The 27,335-nt window shown below is 31.2% G+C and overlaps 1 protein-coding gene across 1 annotated transcript; it reads right to left on the bottom strand.

Annotated features, from left to right (window-relative positions):
* Positions 1 to 27,335, bottom strand: LOC125068297 (probable cytochrome P450 49a1). Its single transcript, XM_047677406.1, has 10 exons — positions 27,122 to 27,335; positions 19,308 to 19,489; positions 14,534 to 14,667; positions 6,679 to 6,773; positions 6,180 to 6,290; positions 5,529 to 5,681; positions 3,765 to 3,974; positions 2,037 to 2,184; positions 1,454 to 1,693; positions 1 to 948 (listed from the first exon to the last, which is right to left on the bottom strand). The coding sequence occupies exons 1-10, from the start codon at positions 27,151 to 27,153 to the stop codon at positions 631 to 633; spliced, it is 1,623 nt and encodes a 540-aa protein (XP_047533362.1). The 5' UTR covers positions 27,154 to 27,335; the 3' UTR covers positions 1 to 630.

Consider the following 27,335-nt stretch of genomic DNA (forward strand, 5'->3'; position numbering starts at 1 on the left):
AATAAATTCTCGTAAAGAAGACTACTTGTTGCTTTCAAATCGATTTAATACATAAAATACTTTTTATTGATTGTTTAATACATTTTATATGAAAAATACTGCGTTGAATAGATCGTATATAATATGTTTAATAACTAATATGATATTTGAATAATGACACTTCACAAATTTTAATCCCATTTCTTTTCCAATTCCTATTTTAAATAAAAAATGGTAAAAAAGGTATTCTTTAAAAACACTTATATATTAAATGATTATATTTAATTGTTCATTATTTAATATTAATATAATATATAATTCGATTACGATCATAGACAAAAACAAACAAACGCACATTATCTGGTATATATCACATAATTCACTCATAACTAACACTAGATTTATTCAGTAAGTCCACATTCATTTATATTATATTTATACATTCATGCCAGTGATGGTATAATTAACGAAACAGCTACAATGAGCTGTTTATTAAGTGTTTAACGATTAGACAATGATGCCAATTAAAAGTGTAAGAGCTACTTTATTTTATGGCTGATATATGGAATACTCTTCACTCTTATACAAGTAATGTTGCCAAAGCAAATCAATTACGCCAGTCACTGGGTCGAACTAATAAAACTATATAAACTAAGCTGAATTTTGCAGTACAAAGTAATAAGGCGGTTGAATTTTGTTAACTCCCATAGTAACTATATTTGGATTAGGTCCGTGCCATTCTAGCCTGTATTTGTCTAGAATTCTAGCTGCCAACGTGGAAAGCATTTTGCTGACAATGCCGGTAGCTGGACAGGTTTGTCCGAATGGCATCGAGGCGGCCGGGTGAGCTCGGGCCGCTTTGAGAGGCTCCCAGCCCTGGCTGCACCAGCGGTCAGGGATGAAAGATTTGGCGCGACCCCATTCTTTTTCTAATTTACTGGATACTCCATGTGCGAGGACTATATCGACCTGGGGGTGAGAGAGAAAAAATAATTATATTAGAAAAATATTTACTGCAGTTTAGTAGGAGAAAATGTAGGTACGTTTTCAATGACAATTAATAGATTTCCGTTTTTCTCACGTCTGAGAAAGGTGATGATTTAACATTTTTGTCAATCAGTAAGTGACTTTAATGTAAATGTACAGATCTTGATGTGCCTTGATTAAATTCTACTTCTGTGTCTTATACGAAAATTTTAATGAATTCCTTTGAAATTGTTAACAAATGGTGACCAAACTTGAAGACCAGAAATTCACTAAGATATTATATTGCACAAATGTAGGTGCAGACACGATTAAACAGAGAGAAGGATAAGCGTAACCCTATCAACTTCCAAACGGAATTATATATATTGGAGTTATATACCCTTATATAACTCCAATAACTAATTATTTATTGATAAGTTAATGCAATAAAGTTGACTATAAAGAGTTTGTTTTCATCAACCCATCTGTTACGATATTTATAGCTCACCCCAGCAGGAACTTCATATCCGCCGACTAGGAGTTCCTCTCTGCTTCTTCTAACAACTCCACCGGTGGCTGGATATAGCCTCATAGCTTCTTTTGCACAGGATGATATGTAAGGTAGCTCTTGTATATCTAGGCCCTCGTCCTTGGAAGCCTTAGCCCACACTACTTCATCGTGAGCTCGTTGTTGGCGTGCCGCGTGCAGTGAGAGCTGGTAGAACATGCTGACAGCTGTTTGAGCAAGCTGGAAATATAAAGTTAATTAGTATTAATATACAATTTACAGGAAGTATATTATATATAGGAAGGAAGGAGGATCAATGGAGGTTTTAATTTAATATGTTAATAATGTAAATTTTTCAAATTCGATTCAGCGGTTTGGCCGCGAAAGAGCAACAGACAGAACGAGTAACAATCTCATTAATAATATTAGTATAGATTTCAGAAGTTAAGTCGTCACTATCGCCCATATATAACTTTATAAGTATTGTTATTATAGTAAAAAGTACTATAATTTTTTTATTAAGTTAGAAAATTTATATTAAAAAAATATTTCTGGGCTATATATATCTAATGTAATAACGTACAGGATCAACTCCAGCTAGAAATACGTCAGCTGCAAGAGGCAGAATCCGCCTCTCCAGGGGCCTCAGCTTATTTAATAGTTCTTGTTCTGGCCTTAGCTGTTCATTGTTCAGTTCGTGTAATGCTTTGAGTAGGAAGTCATCCGTTAAACTGAAAATAAACAACATTTAGTATATAATACAGCAAGAATGTGAACACATTATTATTAGTTTTACCGATTTCCTTAAGAAATAATGTATCAAGGATTGTTTCAGGAAAATTACGGTTCATCGCATCCGTTTCATGCCGATAGGATATAAATACATATAAGTGTTTAAAAAACACATTAATTATACGTATTTTATAAGGTACATATAATAAAATGACTATTTGTAATTTTAAAATAATCGCTTTTATTGCATGTGAATGTATACACGGTACATATACCAAAAAATATTTTTTTACATTTTTTGTCTGTCTACTTGTTCCGGCTAATCTCTAAAACGATTTTGACGGGACTATTACTGGCAGATAGCTGATTTAATAAGGAGTAACTAGGTACTTTCATTTTAGAATTATATATAAATAAAAATAAAGTCACGCTGCAATGTCCAAAAAAAACTTAAATTGATGTATTGTCAATGTCAAAAACATTGAAACAGTCTAAGGATTATTTAGCGCATACTATAAAGAACGAAAGTGCTACAACGTGTTTGCCATTGGTTGAGGACGATGCTATTTGCAAACTTATGCTATTTGCAATCAGTTATAGCATTTTTAGGCTATAACCGATTTCGGCCACAGTATCGCATAATAACTGTTCGGGATATAAAATAGTGGTCAAGTGTTTGCCTAAATATGTGCACTGTAGCAGTACCAACGTCTTTATATGCCGTGGAAGGGGAATGTAATCTGGTAACCTTGTAACCCAATAAATATAGATGTAAGAATAGAAAAATAAATGTATAGATATATTATTATCATTGTGGTTAACGTGCTTATAAGTGTTACTAATAAATGTTAAGTAAATAAGTGCCTTTATCGATTACTCGATAAACAGTAATAAATCGATACGATTACCGCAAACAATTACATAATGATTATTATTATTGTTCTCTTAATTTAAAACAATGATCATGCATTTAATATTGTAAGCAATAATTCGCAGGTAGTTTTGAAATAAAAGATGAATGCAACGGTTTGGCGGTTAAATGACGCAGTATAATTACAGGCACTAAGGACATAGCACCTTAGTTTATTTTTTGTAAACGTCATGATATCGGATCCAAACTATATCATTAGAATACATACAAAATATCAGAATCGGTCCAGTCGTTTGGGAAGAGTTCAGTTCAAATCAATCAAATCAAAATATACTTTATTCAAGTAGGCCCAAGCACTTTTGAATCTACATTTTACACGGCTATTTTATTGTATCAAAAGTAAAGCTACAGCACCGGTACAGCACGTTTGATATACAAAATTATGACAGTGAAATAAAATTACATATTATATATTCTGCCTGAAAGTCAACAAGTGAAGAGAATAATATCTTCATTATTAATGTTTTTTTAACAAACGATTTGAATTTATTAATTGGCCATTTAAATATATCTGCGGAATTTGAATCAAAATATGAATACCTTGCCTTAAGAAGGATTTTTTAACTTTGTGGAGTCGGAAACTGGGCGTTACGTACATATGTGCATAAGTACAAAAAAATCATACATTTATATATAAAGATAACTCACCTAAAATGTTTATCGATCGCTTTCAAGGCGTCGTTAAAAGATTTTGACTCGGGTTTCAAGGTATTTTCACTTCGTACCAAGTAGCTCTCGTTTGCAATTTCAAGCGAGCATCTAACGAACTGCTCCGCTGGAGTGAGCTCTGTGAGACATCGCTTGGAGAGGGAACAGAGATCTTGAATGTGGTCATCCATTGAAGTTTTTTCTGGTTTTCTAAATAAAAAAAACATTAAAAATTGTATTTTAAATATATTTTTAAGGCGTTATCTATAATAAGCATTGTAAATCTGTTTATTTGAAAACAGCAACTATGCGAGTTTCTTGCCGTTTCTTCTCGCTGGAGGCTGCGTTCCGAAACGGTGGTAGTATTTTAATATCGACGATTCAAAAACGCTTCGTTGTGAAGTTTACTTGAATAAAATTGATTTGATTTGAATAAGAGTAATAGGTTACAGATAATACAAGATCATATTCTTTTTAAATTTACATATTTTTATATTATTATTAATACCTATAAACTTCTTCACAGACATGAGCGTTAAGGATTTAGGATAGGTAAATTTTTTCCTTCAATACACATATTTACTTTGAATTAGGTAAACAGTATAATGAACTAATACTAATGATGATCAATTAATAAATAATAATGATAATGTAATATGTACATCGGTGACTTATACGATGAAATACTTAGTACTACAACTTTGTAACGTTTAATTTTCCTTGTTGACATTGTGAAACTTGCTCATTATTAATAGGTCCCTAGGTGTAGACAACAAATATTAAAGTTGGTGCCTGTTACGACGTTATAATATATTAAACATTGAACGTTGTTAAAATGTAGTATATCATGTTACGACATTATCCCTTTTCGACTTTATAGAACTAAGTAGTTTTTCTTCTAGATCAAATCGAAAACTCGTATTCTATCGTAAAACTTTCTGTTACGATATAAGCGACATTGAATGAACTACATTATGACAAATAAAAGATGCAACTAATCCGATAAGATGAGAAATTCTATACGACCGGAAAATGTTCAGGACTAACAGCTTGACGTGCTTGCAGAGGGACAGTAGTGAATCTAATGACGGGCTTGGGAATCCGGGATGCTATTGGGAATTTATTGACGAAAAATAACTTAACAATTGGTCCAATCCGGGGTTTAAAGTCTTTGTAACCTAAACAATATGCTAACAAGGTAGTCAAATATCAATACAAGCACCTCCATGGCGACGTTACACTCGAATAGTTCTACAGTAATCGATTTCACAGCACACCCCTAGGAATTCTAAGAGAATATTTCAGATCTTACGAACACGAATTTAAAATTGAATGATGAACGACTCGTCGCAACCCATAAACTTAATATTATTATTTTCAGCAATCCGTTATTATAATATAAGAATATAATGAAAATGTGATTTATTTTTCATTTTTGTGTAATCTTAAAATGTCTTGTTCAGATATTATTTATCAATACAGTATATGAAATAAAATTGACAATATAACCTCTGATAAGCCAGCTAAGCTGGCCAGCATTCAATTTGTTTTAGGAATATGTCTTTATTAAACGCTACAGAAAATTTAAAAAATTCGAGAAAAGCTTATATTCGATTTATGTTAATCTTACTAATATTGTTAGTACAATTGGATTTAAATGAAATTTGGCACTCAGATAGATTAAAGTCTGGAATAGTAAACAGCATATAAGTTACTTTTCAAATCGGAAGCCGCCGGCGGAAATTAGTAGTATATATTTCTTACCTATTGTACTCGGTAGGAATATGAACTGCACCATCCAAGCAGCCCAAACGAATGCCAAACATCATGACACCGATGGTTTCGATTGCCCAGCGGTATATCTCTGTTCCAAACTCCTCGTTAAGAGCATTTTCAGCGTGTCTAAGTTCGCCGAGCCTAAAACAATTATAAATCGTCTCACTAATGTCATACTAAATAATTACAATATCTTATGTAAAAAATTAAATAGGTTTTTGTTTATAAGAAGTTTTTGGTAGTGACGGTTAAATGAGCCACTAATAAAAAAAAATGGTTGAAATTAAAAATAAATGGTTTTTGAGCGTATTATTTATTATATATTGATACATTTCTCATCTAAAACTATTGTTACACCGGAGCTTATGATAAATAATCATGATACTTATAGTGTTCAATATGATTCCACTTATTTCATATTGTTTAAAGTTTCAATTTTGGATATTCGATGACAGATTTAGGTGTTATATTTAGGGTAATAAGTTTATGTTTAATTCTCCTTACAAGTACCAAATAACAGTTCTGTGTTTGATTCAAAGTATTGAAGATATCAGATCGATAGATACAAAACGGTGATGTGTAGTATTTGATTAATAATTGGGGATTATTATTATAAACTATGATTTTGTATCTCCTCACCTCCTTGTTAGATCAGTAGCTATATCATCAAAAGCTCTATCGTAGTTTCTAAGAAGTGCACCATCTTTCAGCAGCGTCCTCATACCTGCCCAAATTGCCTTTGTTTCGTCACTGTAATGAAAATCGTATTTTAAGTATATGATTTTTTTTTAACAAAGTTCTTTTACGCTTCTTACAGTAGAGTGAACTGGCAAAAATTGCCACGTAAGGGAAAAGCGTTATACGCTGTCTCCAGACGAATCTTCTCTCTCCCTCCCTCTCTCCGTCGTTTCTCTCCTTGTCTCTGTCTCTCACTTTTGTTATTTCGAAACGGTTCCATTTAAATTTTGTAAAGATCTCATGATGAGTTTCGAAGGTGACACGGGAACTCTTCAATATATACCAGCAATCAATAGCGATTGATTCTATGATAGATGTTGCAATTATGATTATGCAATTGAAGTCGGGTTTTTGTTATTATTTTTTTTAAAAAGAGTTTTTAATATAATTGAGAACCTACCTTTGCCTCGGACACTGTGTCCCCGCACTCTTCCTTTGTTCGCTTAAAGGTGATCGTATCCATTGAGGAGGCTCCGTAGTATTGCTTTCGTAAACCTTTGAACAAAAAAAAAAAAATAACAATCTGGTACAAAAAACTATTTTTGTTATATAAAATAATAAATATTTTAAACATACGTTATAAATTGTACTTCAAGTTTCAATCAAAATAAATCACTCGTTGAATAATTTATCGTACAATGTGTGCCGATTTTGAAAATTGACAAAAATTTTATTTGTTTGAAAAAAAATAAAACTGTGACGTCATGTAGATATCATGTCAAAGTATAGCGATGTATAGTTTTATAGTTTTGGGCGAACAATGGAACATAAATCACGGAGATAACTTGAATGTTACAAGCGATTAGCACGTTGCAGTCACAGTGTATTCTAATTTTGAGTTACAATGCGACTTATAACGAGTGTAGTGCGACTTAAAGCCATTGTTATAAACTCAACACAGTAGGTACTGTTTTAGGAGCTCATAGATTAGTAACAAAAAAACTCACTTGCAGAGTGAAGATGACTATATATAATGAATTAAATAATAGAAACAATGAAATAGAATTGTTATTAATAAATCCATCAGAATAAAACAATAATAAAAAATACGTATAAAAAAACGGTTATAAAAGATATCGAGAACAAGAGAAAGAGAGGGAAATATATACCCTATTCCAATGGAAATAGGAAAAAGGATAAACAAACTTTGGATTTATGTATTTCGTGCGATTTGATAATAACTTTGCTATATTGTGCACTACTAAGATATTGTGATTAATATATCTTTATTTATAATACAACACTTAACCACTTAATTTAACTTTAATGTTAATTCCGATATCTTTTTCATCGACGTTCAAAACGCAATTTTTTTTAAATCCGTGGTGAATTTCTCCCTGCTGGGCTAAAGGCCTCCTCTCCCTTTGAAGAGAAGGTTTGGAGCATATTCGTATTGAATACGTAGTGAATATCATAGATTAATCAAACTCTCGACCGCGCTCAATCAATATCATAATCAATATGGCGTCATTTTGCCGACAAATCTTGTTTATTGGGCTTTTCCCTTCTTGTGGTTGGAATAGAGTATACATGAACTTCGTTCTTATAAATAAATCTACTAATAAGAGTAAGAATTGGGATGTCTAAGCAGAAGTATTTTGATTATATAAATGGGCCGTTTAAGGCTTGGAGAGACTCAGTATAGAGCTTAGCTGTAGTGATTACAGTCATAAATACACAGGATCAGCGTCGTAGCTGGGGTCATGAGATCTGGCAACATTTGTTAAAGAAAAAATATATATCTTTACTCTATGGTAATTTTTTTCCATCTTAAAAGATTTTAAAAGGATAAAATAGACGAGTCATTTCTTACTGTCGTGATCTGTTTCTTATTAAACAAATACATTGATAAGCGTACTGTGCGATATAATTATCTTTATAGAGTTTAATCATCTGTATTTATATACAAACGTGACCTCTTGTTACGTCAGTACGTTATACATGTTATATATTAGTTTTTAAATAATAATATACAAATTGTAATTAAAAAAAGCGTTGTAGAAAACATTACCACATGTATGGTAGCGAGAATGTGAGCAGCCATTCCTGTTGTTGCAATTTTTTTTAATGTAATGGGTGGCTAGCAGGCATTATGCTCATCTGATGGAAAGTGACTACGGCTCATAGACATCTGCAACACCAGAGTTTGTAGATGCGTTATCGGTCTTTGAGGAATGAATAGGCTTTTTTTTCTCTCTTGAAGGTTTCAAAGTCGGTTAGAATAAATCGCCGGCGAATTTTGATTCTAAAGAGTAGTTGTTCAGAATATGCTTAAAAAACGCGCTATTGTGGAATTTCGTATCAAGGTATATCAAGGTGTGTGGATGGAATTGAAAATTGCGATCATATAATTCAGTTTCTACGGACGCCCTAATCAGCCCCTCTGTCACAAGTGGAGGCAATTTTTATACGCTAGTGATTGTGTAGACGCAAGACAATTCAGTTTTTAAATAGTGTTTTAATAATTAACGAAATTAATGAATAATTATTAATACTCACGATTCATTTACTTCAACATACTACTACAGTATAATAAAATATATTATTTTAAAAATAAAAAAACACGACAACCCCAAAGTAATTAATTAATTTAGTTAATTTATAGCTAGTGTTATTTGGGACGGTGTAAGATTCTAACGATACTTCATATATCCGAATCCGATCAGGCATTTATAAGGTATGGAATAAAGAAACTCATATAAACACATACATCATAGATACATGCATGAACCCTGAGAACATTTTACTCTTTTACGGGCAGTATTTTTTTATTCAGATGGGCGGACGAGCGAATATGTTACCCGATAGGAAGTGGTCACCAGCGCTTATAATCAATGTAACAAATATAAATCATACTTACATCGTCAAACTAAGATGTTATGTCTCCCGTGATGTTACACTGGCTCACTAATCCTTCAAACCGGAACTCAACAATACTGAGTACAGTATATTTGAACTGAACTTATAAGCTACCATATATAAGCCAATTCATATTATCACGGTATACCTAAGCAAGCACGCCTCATTTATAACATACGTACTAAGACTAGGAAATATTTAGGATCATATTATTACTAAACCGTAATTTTTTTGATTTTTTATTTTTATATTAATCATGTATAATTAAAACCTTATGTCACACTGCAGAGTAAACTTCATAAAATTTAAAAAAAATAAAAAAAGAAACATTGCATTTTAATGTTGTAAATATAATGTATTTAAATCCATTCAATTGCTTGTTTCGGTTCCTCTAATACTATATGTATTAATTATATAGGTATATATATATGTTCATATAAAAAGAACGTATTTTGTTTTTATAATAAAGTCCTATCATATATAAATTTATGTATGGACTTTGAATAAACCAGTCAAATTAATCAACATAAGTTTTCTTATTAACATAATCCTGATTAGTACGCTTTCTAATATGGATATATTCTAGATATGTAATTCAATAAAGCTTATTTACATTTAAAAGCAAATACGATTACGTAAAATTACAACCCAGTTATCACATATTATGTTATTACAAAGATCTCAGATATAAAGAGTTCGTTACAACTAAAAGGTTAATTATTATCCCATACGTTGGATAAACACAATTATATTATATACTAGATGAAAACCCGGCTTCGCTCGGGTAAAATAATTGTAACTAAACAAAAACGGCTTATCATTTTTTAATAATTTATTGTAGATACATTTCTATTGAATTTACCGTAAATTTTTATTTAGAACACACTGAACGCACCCGTAAACGTCAAACATGGCGGCCAGTTGAGGCAGTCATTGAATTTTATGGATTTAATATCGAAATACCTCGATTAAACGAATTCTATAAATGTTTTCGACTAAACAATCATTATTAGTTTTACGATCTATAATTGTGGATTGATTTCGATCGGGTCTTGCGTAGACCTGCATGAAATTATTAATTTAGATAGATTTTTTAACAGACGATATTTAAATTTATATAACAATAAAATAAGAAGAAGTATGGATGTGTTTGGCTAAAAGTTAATTGGAAGACGAACATGGTTAGCAACAAAGGTTTGTAAGAGGATAACAGTAGTGTGATTCTGTAAGTATTCACTTCGTATCTCACTGGTGAAATGTTGACAATCGACTTACAGTGACACGCCATTTTGATACGTGTATCCTATAAATTTGATAATTGTTATAGTCAATATCACATATAACATTTTGACATTTCTCACTCGTCTGCGAGATTCGTATTTCCCGTTACAGAATAGCCCTATAGAAGTTAAAAAGTTTTGATTTTAAGTGGGTAGTATAAATCACTTCTTTAATCGTCAATTGGTGTCTAACAACGGAATCGACCATGTTATGTTCCTTGTGGTTTTAATATTAATAATTATTAATAATTGGCTCGTAAAGTGATACCTATTCAGACAAGTCTATGCAAAATCACCGATAATACTATAAATAGAATAAACTTAACGCTAAACAAAGTCCTAAGTAAGTTATGCTGTATATAAATACATTTAATTTAATTTAAATAAAAAGGTATATTATTTTTACTAGCGCCGTTCACATGTAAGACAGCTTCACTAACATTGAACAACACTACACAGAACGAGTTTTATTTTAATTATCTTCGAAAGTGAATCTAGTAATTAGATTCTTACTTTCAGACGTCTTGAATTTTAATTTCGCCCGTTTACGTAAATCTTCATCATAAATACTATATAGCTGTATTCATTTGAGTGATTAGATGAGTTTCTTGATGGTTCTTCTCAGTAGAATCTAGTAGCTTCAAAAGTGCTTGTAAAAGCCTATTTATTGACGTGATGTACAATGTATCTAATTTTATAAATACATCAAGTCTTAGAAATATTACAATGTACGTACATCACTCTTACAGGCAAACTCATCCTGTAATAACAACAAAATGCTACTGTGCCTATTAAAGAAGAAATAAATTTAAAAAAATGAGGCAGAACTGGGCGATACCTTAATGTCACTAGTATAATAAAAAAGTACAAATGTTAAAAAAAAATGTCATCGATTTCATCATTGACATGACGTGTGTTGTGATTGGCAGTATGATCGTAAACTATGAATGTTTCAAATATTTTGTCAATAAACGTGTATGTGTTAAACGTAACGTAGTGTGTGTGATGTTTTTTTGTGGCGCGTTGGTGTTGTAAGGAATAGTTCTATAGTAATAGTCTATGGGCGATGGTGACTACTATTAGGTGGTATATAATGACGTAGTTTATTTCCTAATCATTTCAAAACACAATTAACACGTTAACGTCAAAAATAAACATGATTGTTGATGTAATTCATCAAAATATTTGATGTAGCTATTTTTGTCGCAAATTAACCTTTAAGATATGCAAAACGAGATATTTGCTTATCGAGTAAGTTTATCGAATTTGTTCTGTTTACGTCTGTGATGATCATAGCTGCTGTGCAGAATTGTCATTCTTTATTGTTTTATTAAAATTTTAAGAATTAACTTTGACCAAAATTGGTAATGTTTATTTGTTATTTTAAATATTTATACATCTAGAATCTAGATAGATAGCCCACTGTCGCGGTGCGCGTGATAGCTACGATTGACACTCGAGAAACATTTTTCCATTATTATTTTCGACGCTTTCTCAGCTTTGTCTGTCTATAGATATATAAATAATCAAAGTTATTTTTATAAAAACTATAATTAGGCAAATAACGAGATTCAATAACAAACATTCATCCATCTGTAATATCGCGCTTATAATTATTAATTATATTAAGTTGCATACTCTCTTTTTTGACGATTGACATAGCTGTCTAGATCGTATAAGCTATATTTGTATAATCTATAAGTATCGCGGTCCGCCGTGCGCCAAATATGACCTCGATTTTGCGAAATTTAAACTTTGTTATTCAGAATAGCTTTCTAATATGATGATTTTTATTATGTATTTTTCGTAGTTATTTACATTTTTTATTTACTTTCTATTTAGTAGTTGTCTCGTTGGTCATATAAGGTCACATATCCCGAGGTTCTGCGTTTAAACTCCATACTGTGCCTATGAGTTACTGGATTTTTCCGTCGAAAAATTCTCAGTAGCAGCCTTAAGTCTGGAAGTGTGTAATTCCTCGGAAACCACATAAAGATATTGTTTTGCGTCTGAATTATTTCCGGTCGTGTCGGGTTTTGCCGTCCCATCGGATGATGAGAGTGCTCCTGTGTTTGCGTTGCTCACAGCGTAGTTGTCTGGTCTTCTTAAGATTGGCCGAATCCGAGCCTTGACCGAAATCGTTCAGGACTACCTCTGCCACCGACGAATTCTGAACTTCGTGAAATATCCGCATTTTAGCGTCGCTTGATTATCAATATTTTCATATTTTATTATTAATCTAAATTTGTGGTTTGAAGAGGAAGTGAGCCAGTATATACATGATCAATGCGCGGTCAACCTTGTCAACTAAGATATAATGTCCCCTGTTCAAGTAATTATACCGGCTCACTCATCTGAAGATGACATCTTTATAAGTTATTGCGGTTACACGGTTGAATGATTGATAAATATATGCACTACCTAGATAAATCTGCACAGTGCCCACCAAATATTCTAAACATTTTGTTTTTTATATAACTTGTGCCATTATATAAATTTTGTTACGCTTGGATTATTTAATTCACACACTTTCTCGTTACGTTCGTCTCTTAAAATTACAAACGTCTTTGTATCTAACGATTGTCTGAATTAATATTTTATACATATAATATATAATGCTGTTTAAAATATATTTAATTTAAACGAGCATTCATAATTTACCTATTACTATACTTTTTATTATATCTTTATAGCTTAAAATTATTTTAATTGAGATGAAATTTATAAATGATAAAGTATTGGATATTAATTTGATGGAAGTACTAAGAGAAAAACATTTGTCTAGACTGCATTCCAAAATATCAGCTCGAGTGTGGAAATGACATAAAATTCAGTTACAAGATGTACACACACTGTCAGGTGAATGAAAACTTGTAAAAGTTCGTTTTATTTCGTTCTTACGCCTGCGACGTTGTACGCGCATTGAACTCGAAGATAAGTTAATAATAAAGATTTTTATTTACATCGGAAATACGTCTTGTAGTAAAGTTTATAGTCTTATATATTAATAGCGTAAGCCGATTTTTGTCTCAGTGATTATGGGACGATAGCTGCACATAAAAATATCGGTTATGGTCTCATTTTGAAGAGCTCCAGCCGTAGATGTGCAGAAAAATAAAGACGATTCTTGATTACAATTTACAAAATTGTTACAATTTAACGGTTAAAGAGCGGTACTACGGCTGTATAAGAAAAAAAAATAGCTTAGACAATTAAAGTAAAATGTAATCGACAAACTCCAATTCTAACTGAACTAATTTACTATTTGACATTAAAATTTTTCATTTAAATAAGATTTCTACATTTTGGCGCTAAATGTATTTGAGTGACTTATAGTTTACAATTATATGAAATTAATCAAAACTTTCGAATAAAGAAGTTTCGCGGGAGACGCACTAGTAGAGTGTTTATCCGGGAAATCATTTATCATGGCCATCGTGGGGTTCTCTCGAACGGTTCATTTCACGCACGCTGGTTCCATTAAACTATTCACACTGTATAATTCCCTGACACGTTATCCACGATACAAAAGGGCATAACATACAAAAAGAATATCAAAATGCCGATTTTCATTCAAATTTATCGAATAGCTTTGTATTCAATATATGTATGTACATTCTTTTTTCATTTATATTACTATGCTTGCTATCCAAATCATATTGAACACAATAACTTAACTTGCAAAGTTAAGAGGTTATCAATCTCCAAAGCATATTTAAGTTACCGAGATTTAATTATCACAAACGCCGATTGCAGTCACATTTCTCTGAGTAAGAGTGAAAGTTTTTATAATCATTCGATAATGGACTTTACGTCTAGGCCATTAGAGTCTAAAGTATGTTGTAGTCTTTATAAATTGATATGATTTATGATCTCGCATTTGTTGTTAATCTCGAATTGATTACATCTTAACGTTTTATTTGCTAATATCTAACAGTCGATTTTTAATTAACGGTGTAATAAAACTTTGCTAATTAGAAATCTGTGAATGTTCGAGTTGATTCAAAGCATGAATACATCATGTTTTACTATCAACATAATATGACTATATTCACAATAATATAAATATATATATAATATATAATTATAGCTATATATATTTATATTTGTTCTCACCTCTCGCATTAACTCCGGATCGAATATATAAAGCACAGGGCGAGACCTCGAGCCCTTGGCTAGGCGCACCAGGTCGCCATAACGTTCACGGAGTCCTTCCAGCAGACCGAGACCTACCGTATGGTGAAAACAACCTGAAATTAAATAATTATTTATTATAATTGTCAATAGAATATAATAATAAGTAGTGATTTATGTTCTTTCATGTTGTTGTTTGTGTTTTTGTTTTTATTTTAAGATGTATTAAAGAAAAAGTGCAGTGTTTAGTTTTTTTTTATAAATGTGTATTGTAAACGCCTGTAGTGGTGTATATGTGCATACTCTACAAGAACTTGTTTCCTACATTTCCTCATCTATAAATAAAAATATAATAAAATATTCAGTACATAGTCATACCGGGAGAGCATCATCTTAGCCAATTTTTTATCCCGAAAAATATATGTATATGAATATCGAAAATAAAATAAGGAACAAAGTTATATTTTTAAATGTACATAAATATTCTCAGAGGTCATATATCCAAAAAAAAAATTCTGGCTACTTATCGAAGTGTTAAACGTGAACTATATGAAATTACAATTTCAAATATTATGTACATATTTTTTTATACCATGAGCACGATAGTTATAGATGTGTACTATCTGACATTTCACCTTAGTAATAAAAGATACATTATCATCATATACTTTCGGACAATTTCGGACGGTTGGTATCTGAGAGCCAACTCTAGTACAGCGCGCGCTCAATGGTAAAATGAAATGGCCCGCGCTTCCCGGCTTCCTGTTACATACAAGGGACCCTTTTCACGATTTCACTTCCACAGATTACAGGAAAGCGAGAGAAAAGATGTTACAACTTTCACAACATGTAATTCGCCTCGAAAAAATTGTTTTAGTTAACATCTTGATATATATTTTTTTTTAATTTAAAATGGCTAGTTTTTACGTAATTTTCCGTTTCGTAAGTTATATAAGTAAGTTCAATGTAATAAAAAGTGATAATATAAAGGTATTAAATACAAATCTGTGTAACATTTAAGGTATATGCCGTACCTATTCTTAAATAGATTAAAATAAACGAATGATTAATACCGGGAATGAGATCCGACAACCAAATAATCTGCAGCCGTTCAAGTTAGCTGTTAGACGAGGCGGTAAATTTGTCGTATCCTATTCTAAAGCCATAAAATCTATTGTGATAGCAATTATTACGGTTATAATAGTAATACTAACAGTCATATCAAACCATAATCTCATCACATAGTTCTCAAGACAAATAGGTATGGAGATAGGTTGAATTTATCGCACCGTTTGAAAACTACGTGTTCCGACTCCAGATGTAAGCATATATAATGATGTCAGACTTACTCATAAGTAAATCTTTATTTATAACACGCTTTGTTGTCTATTAATAGATTAATATATTTGTTTATGTTATGATTCTTACTGTTATGATTTCTTGTGATTGGTTTCGGACGCGTGGCTGAATGCAGACTAACCAATAGCGCAGGAAATTATGAAGATGATGATGTATGATTTATGAATTAGATAGACAAAAAAAATGACCCGCTGAGTTTCTTTCGCCGGTTCTTCTCAGATCAACGTGTTCCCTTTTTCAAACCGTTGGTAGTATTTAATTTGTCTATCAATAAGTAAGTATAATGCTTCTTTGCTGAATAAAGGAATTTGAGTTTGAGTTTGATGATGCGGAGTCTTGTGCGGAAACACAGATGCACGCTCTATTCCCTCATTCTGATAATCGGATAATATGGCAATCTGATACGAGTGAGAGATGACCCGTATCAACGGCTGTACATGCTTTCACGGTAGCGTTCACCCTGTGGACTGGCAACGTCTAAACTTCGGGTCCTGACAATTTCCTAATATTTTTTTATATGTATAACACGGTGTTTAAACCCAGAAACTTAAGGTCTTCGGAATTTTAAGTTAGCCTCTATTTTAAGTTATATTATATTGCGCAAATCATCCGCAAAAACAATTAGTGCAATCTCTATTTGAATAACTGAAGGTGAGGTAAATTTATGCATTTATAAAAGTACTAGCGACTTACTTTAAAAACTTCTAAAATTATCAGTGTCTCTCTTCTATATTGTGCACGTATTATAGATCCATATAAACCTTCCTCTTGAATCAATCTATCTATTAAAAAAGAACCGCATCAAATTCCGCTGTGTAATTTTAAAGATCTAAGCATACATAGGGACAGACAGCGGTAAGCGACTTTGTTTTATACTATGTAATGATAAAGTTAATCGTTATTGCGTTTGATATTTAAATTATACGATTAAGCTTCCGAAATTAACAAATTATAATCAATTCGGTAATACTTTCTATTTTTTTTTAAAATAATTTATTAATAAAATAACTTGTACATGATTGATGAAAAGACTAACAACTGAGTTCAATGCCCGCTCTTCTCGTTATAGTCTATGTAGATTCCAAAACGGTGGAAAGATTTAAATTTATTCTGTAAAAATGACGATTATTGTTCGTAGTAGTCTGTTTGAATGAAGTGTATTTTTGATTCAATGCGCGTTATGCAACATATTCGTTTGATCGACAATAAGCGCTCCCATCCGCTTGTAGCTCGATTGAATAATCAGTAGGAACACGTGATACTGCACCCACCTTTGTTACAATACTGTATAAATACCTATTCAATTCAATATTTACATGGTTTTTCAGGATTTATTATAACAGCATAGAATTATAAGAATATATACACAAAGGTAATATTTATCCGTAAATCTATTTCATTAAACAAAGCAACGGACGAATAATAATCTTAGTATCACTAAAGAGACATATCCTCAGATATTATATAAAAACATAATTATAATATTTTAATTGTCAATTCTCTCCCTGCTATTACATTTCAAAGGGTAACCTAATATATTCTGATTAATGCGACGAAGCCTTCGTTGACATCTATAATTTAAATAAATTATTACAAATCTATGTATGACGACGCGATATAAATTTAATTGATTTATTTCGATCAATTTTGTGTTACTGTAGAAACGTTGTTACGTTTGCTAATATCTATTCTTTTATTTGTAATATTTATTGAGCTATGAGTTTCTTAGAAAATGATGGTCAAAAATTATCTATCAAATTTGTTTTTTAAATTTTAAACAATGACAAATTTCATTGTTTCACTATAAGAAGTACACAAATAAGAAAACATTGCACGAACAAAATACGCAACGAATTAACCGAAATTAAACCCATCTGTGGTGTTTGCCCGGGCTTTAAACTTCGGTTAGGAATCACGTGTTATAACCACGTCAGCGACGTCTTGAATCTAGACGATAAGTGGACTTAGTTATGCTCTACGATCTAGACTATAAGGATTTACGTATTAAGCCGAGATGGCTGGGTGGTTAAAACGCGTGAATCTTAAACGATGATTGCTTATCCCACTAAATTTCCATGGTGGTGATGGTGAAGGTAAATATCGTGAGGTAACCTACATGTGTCTAATTTTAATGAAACTCTTCAACGTGACAATCCTCCAGCCTGTATTGGAACAGAGAGGAATGAGCTCCAAATCTTCTCTTCTTTAGAATTTAAATAGTCATAATTAATATTAAACAATCATGAAAAACAAAATTAAGTGAAAAAGGTCTTAATGTTATAATAAGTTGTTATTATAAAATATTTATTATATATTTATGTTTAACTGTTTGAATTGAAAATTTATGAAAAATGTACAAATAATTAGACTATATTTATAGATTATAGTTAGATAAAACAAAATCCATTTTAAACAACAATCAGTAAAGTGACGTTTGGAAAATTCGAAGCAATCATTGAACAAAAGTTTTAGGTTTTTAGATAACAATCGGTCATTAATTCGAGGCTTCGTCGAGTCTAGATAATGGAAGTCTATATGGAAACCGGTTTTAAACTTGAAGTACCAACTGATCACTGGTGCAACTTTCTCTAAATTCATGTTGGCGAGTTATTTTTGGACGGCGAGAGCGTACATCTAGACTAGTATTGATGAATGCAATTGTGTCTGCGGAGGTTTGCGCAAAAAGTTTGCACTTTAAAGGAGTTTTTATATGTTTACATATTTTATTACACTTTCAGACTCAAAGTAAAATATTTGTTTAAAATGTCTTTTGTTGTCTGACATTAATAAAGTCGTATTCAAAATTGACTGACACGTGATTTGTAGGATCAAACGCTAAAATGAAAGCGATTAGTATCGTTTCATTAGACGTTAAACATCAAAAATTGATTCAATAAGTTTTCTTACTTTTTATTTGCTGAATGATAAATATTGCTCAATTAAAATTGATATCACAGTAGTACAATAATGGAATGGTGTTTGAGTTGCTCAATTATTTTAGTTGAGTTTTAACCGTCGGAATGTTTACCCGGCGTGTCTGGAAGTGCGTTCTATAATTATTGGCTTCTATAAAAGGATTGGTAAATGATGTACTAACAGTTTGAATGACTTCCAACCAAATTTAAATATTTCAAATTGCTTGATAACAGTAATTAAATTCAAATGCTTTAAAATGCGGAGAGAAATCAAGATTATATACAATAATAAATATAATAGTATAAAAAGCATTAAAATATTTTGTAGAAAACTAAGTATTACGTCATAAATTAATATATTTAAAAGAGATTTACATGTACATGTACTATATAGAGACAAACTATTTCTATATTATTAGCAAATATGTTTTTGCAATGTGAGGCGTAAGATGGTTTAATAATAAAGACATTTAGATGCTCACCGATTCTTGGTAAAACGTGAGCATGGTGTCGCATGATGGGCAGAGCCAGGGGTCCAGGTATCTCGCTGAATTTCTTATAAGTGGTTGAAAGAGCTGGTGCGGCTACATTTCGACGCTGGGGTGACGTTGAGGTTCTTGGAGCCGACGTCGATGAGATTTGCCGTCGGGATGGACGGGGAATACTGTGGATGAAATATACTTTAAAGTTAATTCATTTAAAGTCACGTGCGAAAAATAATTATGTTTTTTACATTTACATATAGAGTTTTAGGGGTAAGGTATAAAGTAGCCTAGGTCCATCCTTGGGATAAAAGCTGGCTTCATACCAAAATTTCATAAAATTCAGTACAATGGTTTGGTCGTGATAGCGTAACAGAGTTGAAATAAGTATGAAATGTTAAACTATGTTATTGTAAGTCGAAAAAAAAAATATTTTGCTGCATATTCTTCTAGGAGGATCGTCCGTTTAAAAAAAAAAAACAAAACATTTACCTATTGATTTATTTGTTTGTAGAAGAACAAAATAATCGATGTAAAGATTTATCGAATGTATGAAAAAAGCGTAAATCAAACTCTTTCTGTCATATATTTTTATAAATCATTGATTATTTAATATTATATTGTTATCGGATTGTATTGTATGTCTTATCTTAATTATCTTAGTTAAATTATCAACATGCTTTGCTAAATATAACCTAATTTGTATTCATTTTAGTCTCTTTATTCTTACAATAGGCTCATGCACACAAAGACAAATTGTAATAACACGCACGAAAGGCGCACCATCGTGCCTAAATAGATCTATAAACATAGCAGGAAAACTTAATTTTGTCCTATACAATTTTACATTCATACTAAACCAAGCTCATGGTATAGTAGCGTAATGGAATAAGCTTCAAGCCTCAATAAGCTCCAAACCTCCTTAATACAAGCAGATAAGAGCTTATGCTACGTTGTAACGAAACTTAGCTAGAACTTTCAGACGTGGATTTGCATGCGGTGTTTAAAGTAATTTAGAAGTGCGGTGTATCTGTAATACGCTTGTACAATCCCAAGAGTGTATATGACAATATTTATTAGTTTTAGTACGCTAGAAAGAGTCACGCTTTTAACTATGCGTTTCGATAAGGTTGATAAATGTCCGATATCCCCTTAAAATATTCTCAAAATACATTCTTAGTTCGCTCCTAAATTACGAAATTACGCTTAAAATTACAAGCCAATGCGTTTTGCACAAGTCAATTTTATACATAAAGAAATAAGAAAATACACTGTTTCACTTGATGGTATGGCTTTGTGCAAGCCCGTCTGGTTACTCATCAGATATTCTACTGTCAAAGCAATACCTAGTATTGTTGTGTTCCGGTTTGACGGCCGAATGAGCCAGTATAACTACAGGCACAATGGCACATAACAACAAACATTGGTGACGTATTTCAAATCGAATATTTGTAAATAATAAAATTAACAAAAAACGTAGTCCCATAGTTAGGGTTCTTTCTTCTCTGAACCGGTGCTGTTTAATTTGACAATCAATAAGTAAGTGTAACGCTTCTGTATTGAATAAAGGAATTTGATTTGATTTGTATTGAAAGGAATGGTTAATATTTCTTACAGCTCCAATGTCTATGGGCGGTGGTGACCATTTACTATCAGGTAGATGAAAAACGGTCCTATAAAATAATAATCATATTAAGTTGAATTGTTAGTATTTATAAATAAAAGTAAATAACTGCGGCTCTAATTGCACTCGCGTGTGTTTCCTTGGACCGCATTTCGGAAATCGTTTAACTGTTAATAATGAATAGCACTTCTAATGTCGGTATTAGACAGTTCACATTTCGACTTTATTTTTAAGACTATTTCGAGTACAAATACAAGCTATTTTTGGTTCGACCTTGTTTAATGTAAGTTAAGTATTATTATTATTGTTGTACTCGTATATTCCATTGAGCCGAGATGGCCCAGTGGTTAGAGCGCGTGCATCTTAACCAATGATTTCGGGTTCAAACCCAGGCAAGCACTTAGTTTGTGTTTATAATTCATCTCGTGCTCGGCGGTAAAGGAAAACATAGTGAGGAAACGTGCATGTGTCTAATTTCAACGAAATTCTGCCACATGTGTATTCCACCAACCCGCATTGGACACCCGCAGCGTGGTGCAATTTGCTCCAAACCTTCTCCTCAAAAGGAGAGGGGGCCTTAGCCCAGCAGTGGGAAATTTACAGGCTGCTAATGTATGTATGTAATGTAATTCGTATATTAGAATATTCTAAATCCGTCAAAGGCATTATTTTTTAGTGATCCAATAGATACAATACGGCGTAATCTATGTTTGCCGGTCCGAGGTTAGGCTTTACTCTGCACTATCGGCGTTTAGACTGACTTTGTTTTCGGCCTAATTGAATACGATTTTGTGAGCAACCTTATACTGTTTTTTCACATTAACTGTATCTGCGCTACCACTTGTAACTAACTACACACTCTTAACTTAGATCGCCCGTATAGTATTATTAACAATGAATGAAACTTTTTGGCAATTATTATTTATATAAATATTTTATTATTAAGTTAATATTTACGTAGAGATTTAATTATATTATAATAGTGCGATTTATCATAATAAAATTTAATCAGAGGTTTTTAAAAAAGACAATTGTAATTTCAGTAGTTCGGGGTGGCAAAATAAAATTATGTTGTACAATGATGTTTCAATCTCTCTCTATATTTTTACAATGCCCACAATCATCCAATTGTTTTCCTTATGACAGCTCAATCACTTTTAAAATAAGAAATAGTGTTACATGCCAGTATTAAATGTTATTCCATGTAAAATAATATTAACTATAGTTTTATAATATCTAATAATAATAATGTGATATTATTAATGATATAATTAATTATGATATCCTATGACGCAGCACCGTATTAGAGGCTAGGGCTAGTCTCTAACACAATATATTCAATAATCTATTTTAGCTTTTACATAATTCGTCCCTTTGGACAAAATATATCAGGATCATAGTTTGCATATATTTTTGTTATATATTTATATTGACATTAATGATAGCCTTAGGTTAGACATTAATGTTGAATAATTGAAGTTATTCTACAATTGAAACCGCAATTAAGTAAATTACTAGCGTACTCTGTTATTTCCGTTATTATATATCAACGTTTTTGCGTTTTAATTTGTAGTAGGTTTTACTTTTAATTTTTTTTAATTCAATGTAAAATATGTGGATTTTTCAGAGCGAGCCCAATAACATGTGTCTCTTCCAGAATGTAAACAAAACGAATAATCTAAATATATATTTTCTTTGTTTGTCGATCACGTTAAAACACACGGAACGTCTCGGTATGAGACTATGACCAATCAGCGCGGAATTATCCTTAGATGATTAAAGGGTATTAATTTTTTTAACCCCGTAATCCTCTCTTATCTTAGTAATACCCAACGAACAGCTAGCAAAATTATGAAATAAATAAGAGCGGGGTTTGTATAAAAAAATATAGATTTATTGGTCAGATGTTACCCATCAATTGACATGTTGAGTAAGGCGCATATTAAATTAAAAAAAAAAAAAAATCACAGCTAAACACTTTATAAGCAAGATGAATGGGATTTATTTCGATTGTCATTAGTAAAAACGATTATCACTGTTCCTCTGCAGATTGATAGATCAATTTATTTAGAATTGCTACAATGCTTCGGCACGATATTTTAACGTATTTTTACATGTATAATAATTACAGTGAGATAAAGTATTTAAGATTGTAGGCTGCTAAAATAACAGAGGAGACGTTTATCTTTGTATTAACTAAATGAAATAACTAAGCCAATACACGTGAAGTTTATACGAATATTTTAATAAATCTCAAAACTATATCCTACAAATAATTACCTATCTCAATTGATCGTTTCCGTTTAGATTACAATATTTATTTTTATTAATTTAGTGTTTTATTTTGACTCGAAATTTAACTTATAATAAAATTCAGAAAACCTGCCATTAATTTGCTAGATACCGAGCAAGAAACTAACAACTTACTTACTTTTTTTACTTTTTTTATTGGTTGATAACTTTGCTCAAGGTCGTCTTGTCTGTTCTACTTATTCTTGCATTGTTATGTTTAGGTTTGAAAGATGAGTAAGCGTTATAGCACGCACACGAGACATAACTCGTCTTAGTTCCCAGGGTTGGCGCATTAATGGTGCAGAACAGGTTAATAATTTTTACACCGCCAATGTCTATTTGTAGAGGTAAGTAGCCATGAGATGGCCTATTTGTACGTCTACCTTAATAAATAAAATAAAAACAGTTATAGAACGAATATTATGACTATAGTTTATTTTTTTAATAAAAGGTCGCAGTTAATAACTAAGTCAAAGAATAGAAAATTATTGTGTTATTAGGTATTACTGACTTTTTTATAAGGAATTAAATAAAGTATCTAATCAAAATATTGTTAATATAACGAATAATTAAGGCGTATAATTTATTTTATTATACACAGACATACATTAAAAAAAAACAACTACCATATAATTATTACACGAATCATAAAGTTAAGCATAGATTGCTTAGCGATCGAGTTTGTTTTTTAATGATCTTTTGATTTTCGAAATATTCATTAGTATATTTTATTAATTAAGTAATTTATAAATCTTATATTTATTATATTTTATAATTAATAGTATGTATTTTTTTTTAAATATTTGTCCAAATAACAGCCAACAACCAGACAGCGTGAGATAAATGATAAAAAGCGTTTACCATCCAATCGAGAAAAAAATACAATGATTAACCATGCAAAGTCGTAGGTGCAGCAGATCGAAGATATAATTAATAAAGGTTTTATAAATAAATAGTAGCGAGTAATAATACCGTTACATAAATGGAAGCGATTAAGAAAACTCGGAGTCAATATTTACTTTAATATGCCAAGCATGCTATTGTTCGAATTATTTTTAATGTTTTTATTTCGGAAGCCAGTTTAAAAGCGCATTGCTTTGCCAATTAATACTTTTCCATGTACTGTATTGCAATTGATTAAGGTTGAATTTCATTTGACAGATTTTATAAGAACGTGTACTGCGTAGAATGTGGTCCATAATGAATGCTAACTCGATACGAAGTCTGATGCAGCCAAGTTCAAGGACAAAAGAAAAAACAATTAAACGTATATCGTTTAATATTGCGTGTTGATAGATTATGTGTTTTATATTGTTGGTAATAAAGTTTTATGTACACTAACATGAGTACTGTATATATTTATTTTTAAATTGGCAAGATTAGTTTTTATGGTATAAATTATTAACAAGCTTTGTAAGTTTGATAAAAAACCTTGCTGTGCTTCAAACCCTATTAGGCTTATATTTAACTTCTATACACGCGATCTTAGTTGGTCGGACAGAAATTAGTCAAGTGTGACCGCGCCGATTTAGTTTTATGAACAAATAAATGGAATGTTGATGATAGCTTGGGCTATATATGAGCACTGCCCGGGTTATAGGGCCAAGCATGGGAGAGAACGCAGATTAATGTTTCCGTTCTGGGCTATTAGATAACGATAATAGTAAGATACCGTGACGTCTCCTATAAGTCTCGAAGATCGTCATCAATTCATATCCAATAAAACTCATCCAGAGTTTTATTAGGTAATTTGACATAAGCTGGCCCGGCCCGGTCACGGGTTCTTTATTAAAAGGTTTTCTTTCGTAAAAAAAGATATGATATATAAATATTGCGCGGTTACTTCATATAGTTTTACCCGTGCGATCCTCTCAAGGGGAAGGCTTGCGTAGGCTGATAGTATTGTTCATTATATGATTTCGTTTGCACCGAACCTGTAACTTTTATTGCAAATGTTACGTAAACTTTATTTACATATTTGTTTAATACACCTATTTTAATTTAATGAATGTAAATTATACAAGTGAATAATAATAATAATTGAATAAAATAATTATTCAATTATTATTATTATTCACTTGTATAATCTTCGTCTAACTGTTAATAAAGATTATTGCAATACTACTCAAAGGTCCAAGGGTTTCAACTACAAATGGAATAAAAAAAAAAAAATAATAAGAACTATATAATATTTGCACCGTTTGTTCACTTCAGCATTTTCAGCGATGCCTCCGGTTCTTAACACTGTTTTCCTGATATAAGACGGTCCCAGTCATCGTTCCACCTTACGTCAGCCCATCAGGTGTCTTGTCATCATTTCGACTAATTACGCGGAGCTCAATAAGAGCAGGAACGATGGTGGTGAATGATGGTGTTATCTATAAATGTGGTGTGGTGAATTATTAGGAGAACCGTGGCGGAAAGCCTTCTTGGTGTCTTTACCAAGCATCTGAGTTCAAATCATTCCATTGTTCCCAGTTGTAGACCTATTGATTTGTGGAAACATTATTTGTCTAAAAGTTATTTTTAGCTCATAAAATCGAGATTGCGATGCAAGGCAAAATGCTGTTAGCGTTGATTTTTTAAATTTTTAATTGCATTTAATAAATATCTTGATGTAAAATATTCTTTTGTATCTTATTATTGTTCCCTAAAATAATAAAATGTACAAAATTCTACTTTGAGCACAGTTGAAAATTCTTTAAATACATAAACGTAATTAGTTCCCAGACTAATTATAGCGAGATTTTTTCTATTAAATAATACATTCAATATTATTTCCTTATAGCGCTTGAACTTGTAACTGAATATAGCGTTAAATAAAAATCAAATACTGTGAGATATTTTTACAGTAAATATATTAAGGACAAATCCAGTTAAGTCGGAAAGTTCATTGACATATCAGTTGTGCACATCGGTAATATTACAACGTGACACAATTGATTAAGTAAAATATACAATTAACAAACAACCAAAATATTATTATTACTTTAAATAAAGAAATAAAATTGTTTATTCTTCTCTATGACGTAAATAAAGCAAGAGATATGTATGCAATTTACATGAACCACATTCCGGTGTTTAATTATAAACAATCGCAGTACCTACATGACACTTCACAGGAATTAATATAAAAAATGTTTAGCAATGTATAAGGTAAGTTATTATGTAACGAATATAGATAAAAAAGGAATGTAATTTTTTTTTTCGTAACTAAAATAAGCCATGTAAAGTTTTCGTAACATAAAATGTCAAGATTGTTTTTGTCACCACATTTTTTTTTTAAATTTAAATGCATATTTATAAAATATTGAAATATATGAATTAAATATGATAATTTAACTGACTTGAGTACTTCGAAGTCGATATATGTATGACGTTTTTTTTTTTTTTAAGTAAATTTACATATTTTTAGATTCATTGCATTCGTATTTCGAAATAAGATAAAATATTTATTTTTTAAATTACTTAAGTAGGTCAAAAGGTAATATTATACGTAAGAAAAATTGTATTTTGAAAAGATAAACCAATATCAGAATTATATTAATAAAAAAATCATTGATATATCAAAATTTACATTTAAATGTTTTTATGCAGACATAGGTTTTATATGATAATGTATTCAAATCTAAGTACGAAACGTGCGAATTTTAAGGTCATGCGCAAAATAACTGGCCGCGCATGCGTCACAACTTACAATTCATTTAGACAAAACCGATATATATATATACGTATACACAAAACTAAAAAAAAATGTAATATAATTTAAAAAATATATATATATATATATATATAACATTTAAGGTTTTTTGTAATAGGCTACATTAACTTTGTTTTTTATCAATGTCTATAATTTTTTTATTTATTTTTTTAAATAAAAAAATTTAATGGTACTTACAAGCACTGACGAGCCAAAACTGCTTTAGACATTTTCACTGAGTTTTAAATTCACGGGATATGCAACTAACACCGTTACACTGCACTGAGCATTTTGCTTAAAAAATCTTTATTTATTTACAGATGTTGCGGTGTGAACGTTCTCTCACGCGGGTAGGCAATGCGAGCGTCGCGCGCTGCGTATACGTTGATAGTGATGTCCGCTCACCAGTGTG

Source organism: Vanessa atalanta, chromosome 13 (genome assembly GCF_905147765.1).
Source record: "Vanessa atalanta chromosome 13, ilVanAtal1.2, whole genome shotgun sequence".
Taxonomy (NCBI): Eukaryota; Metazoa; Arthropoda; class Insecta; order Lepidoptera; family Nymphalidae; genus Vanessa; species Vanessa atalanta.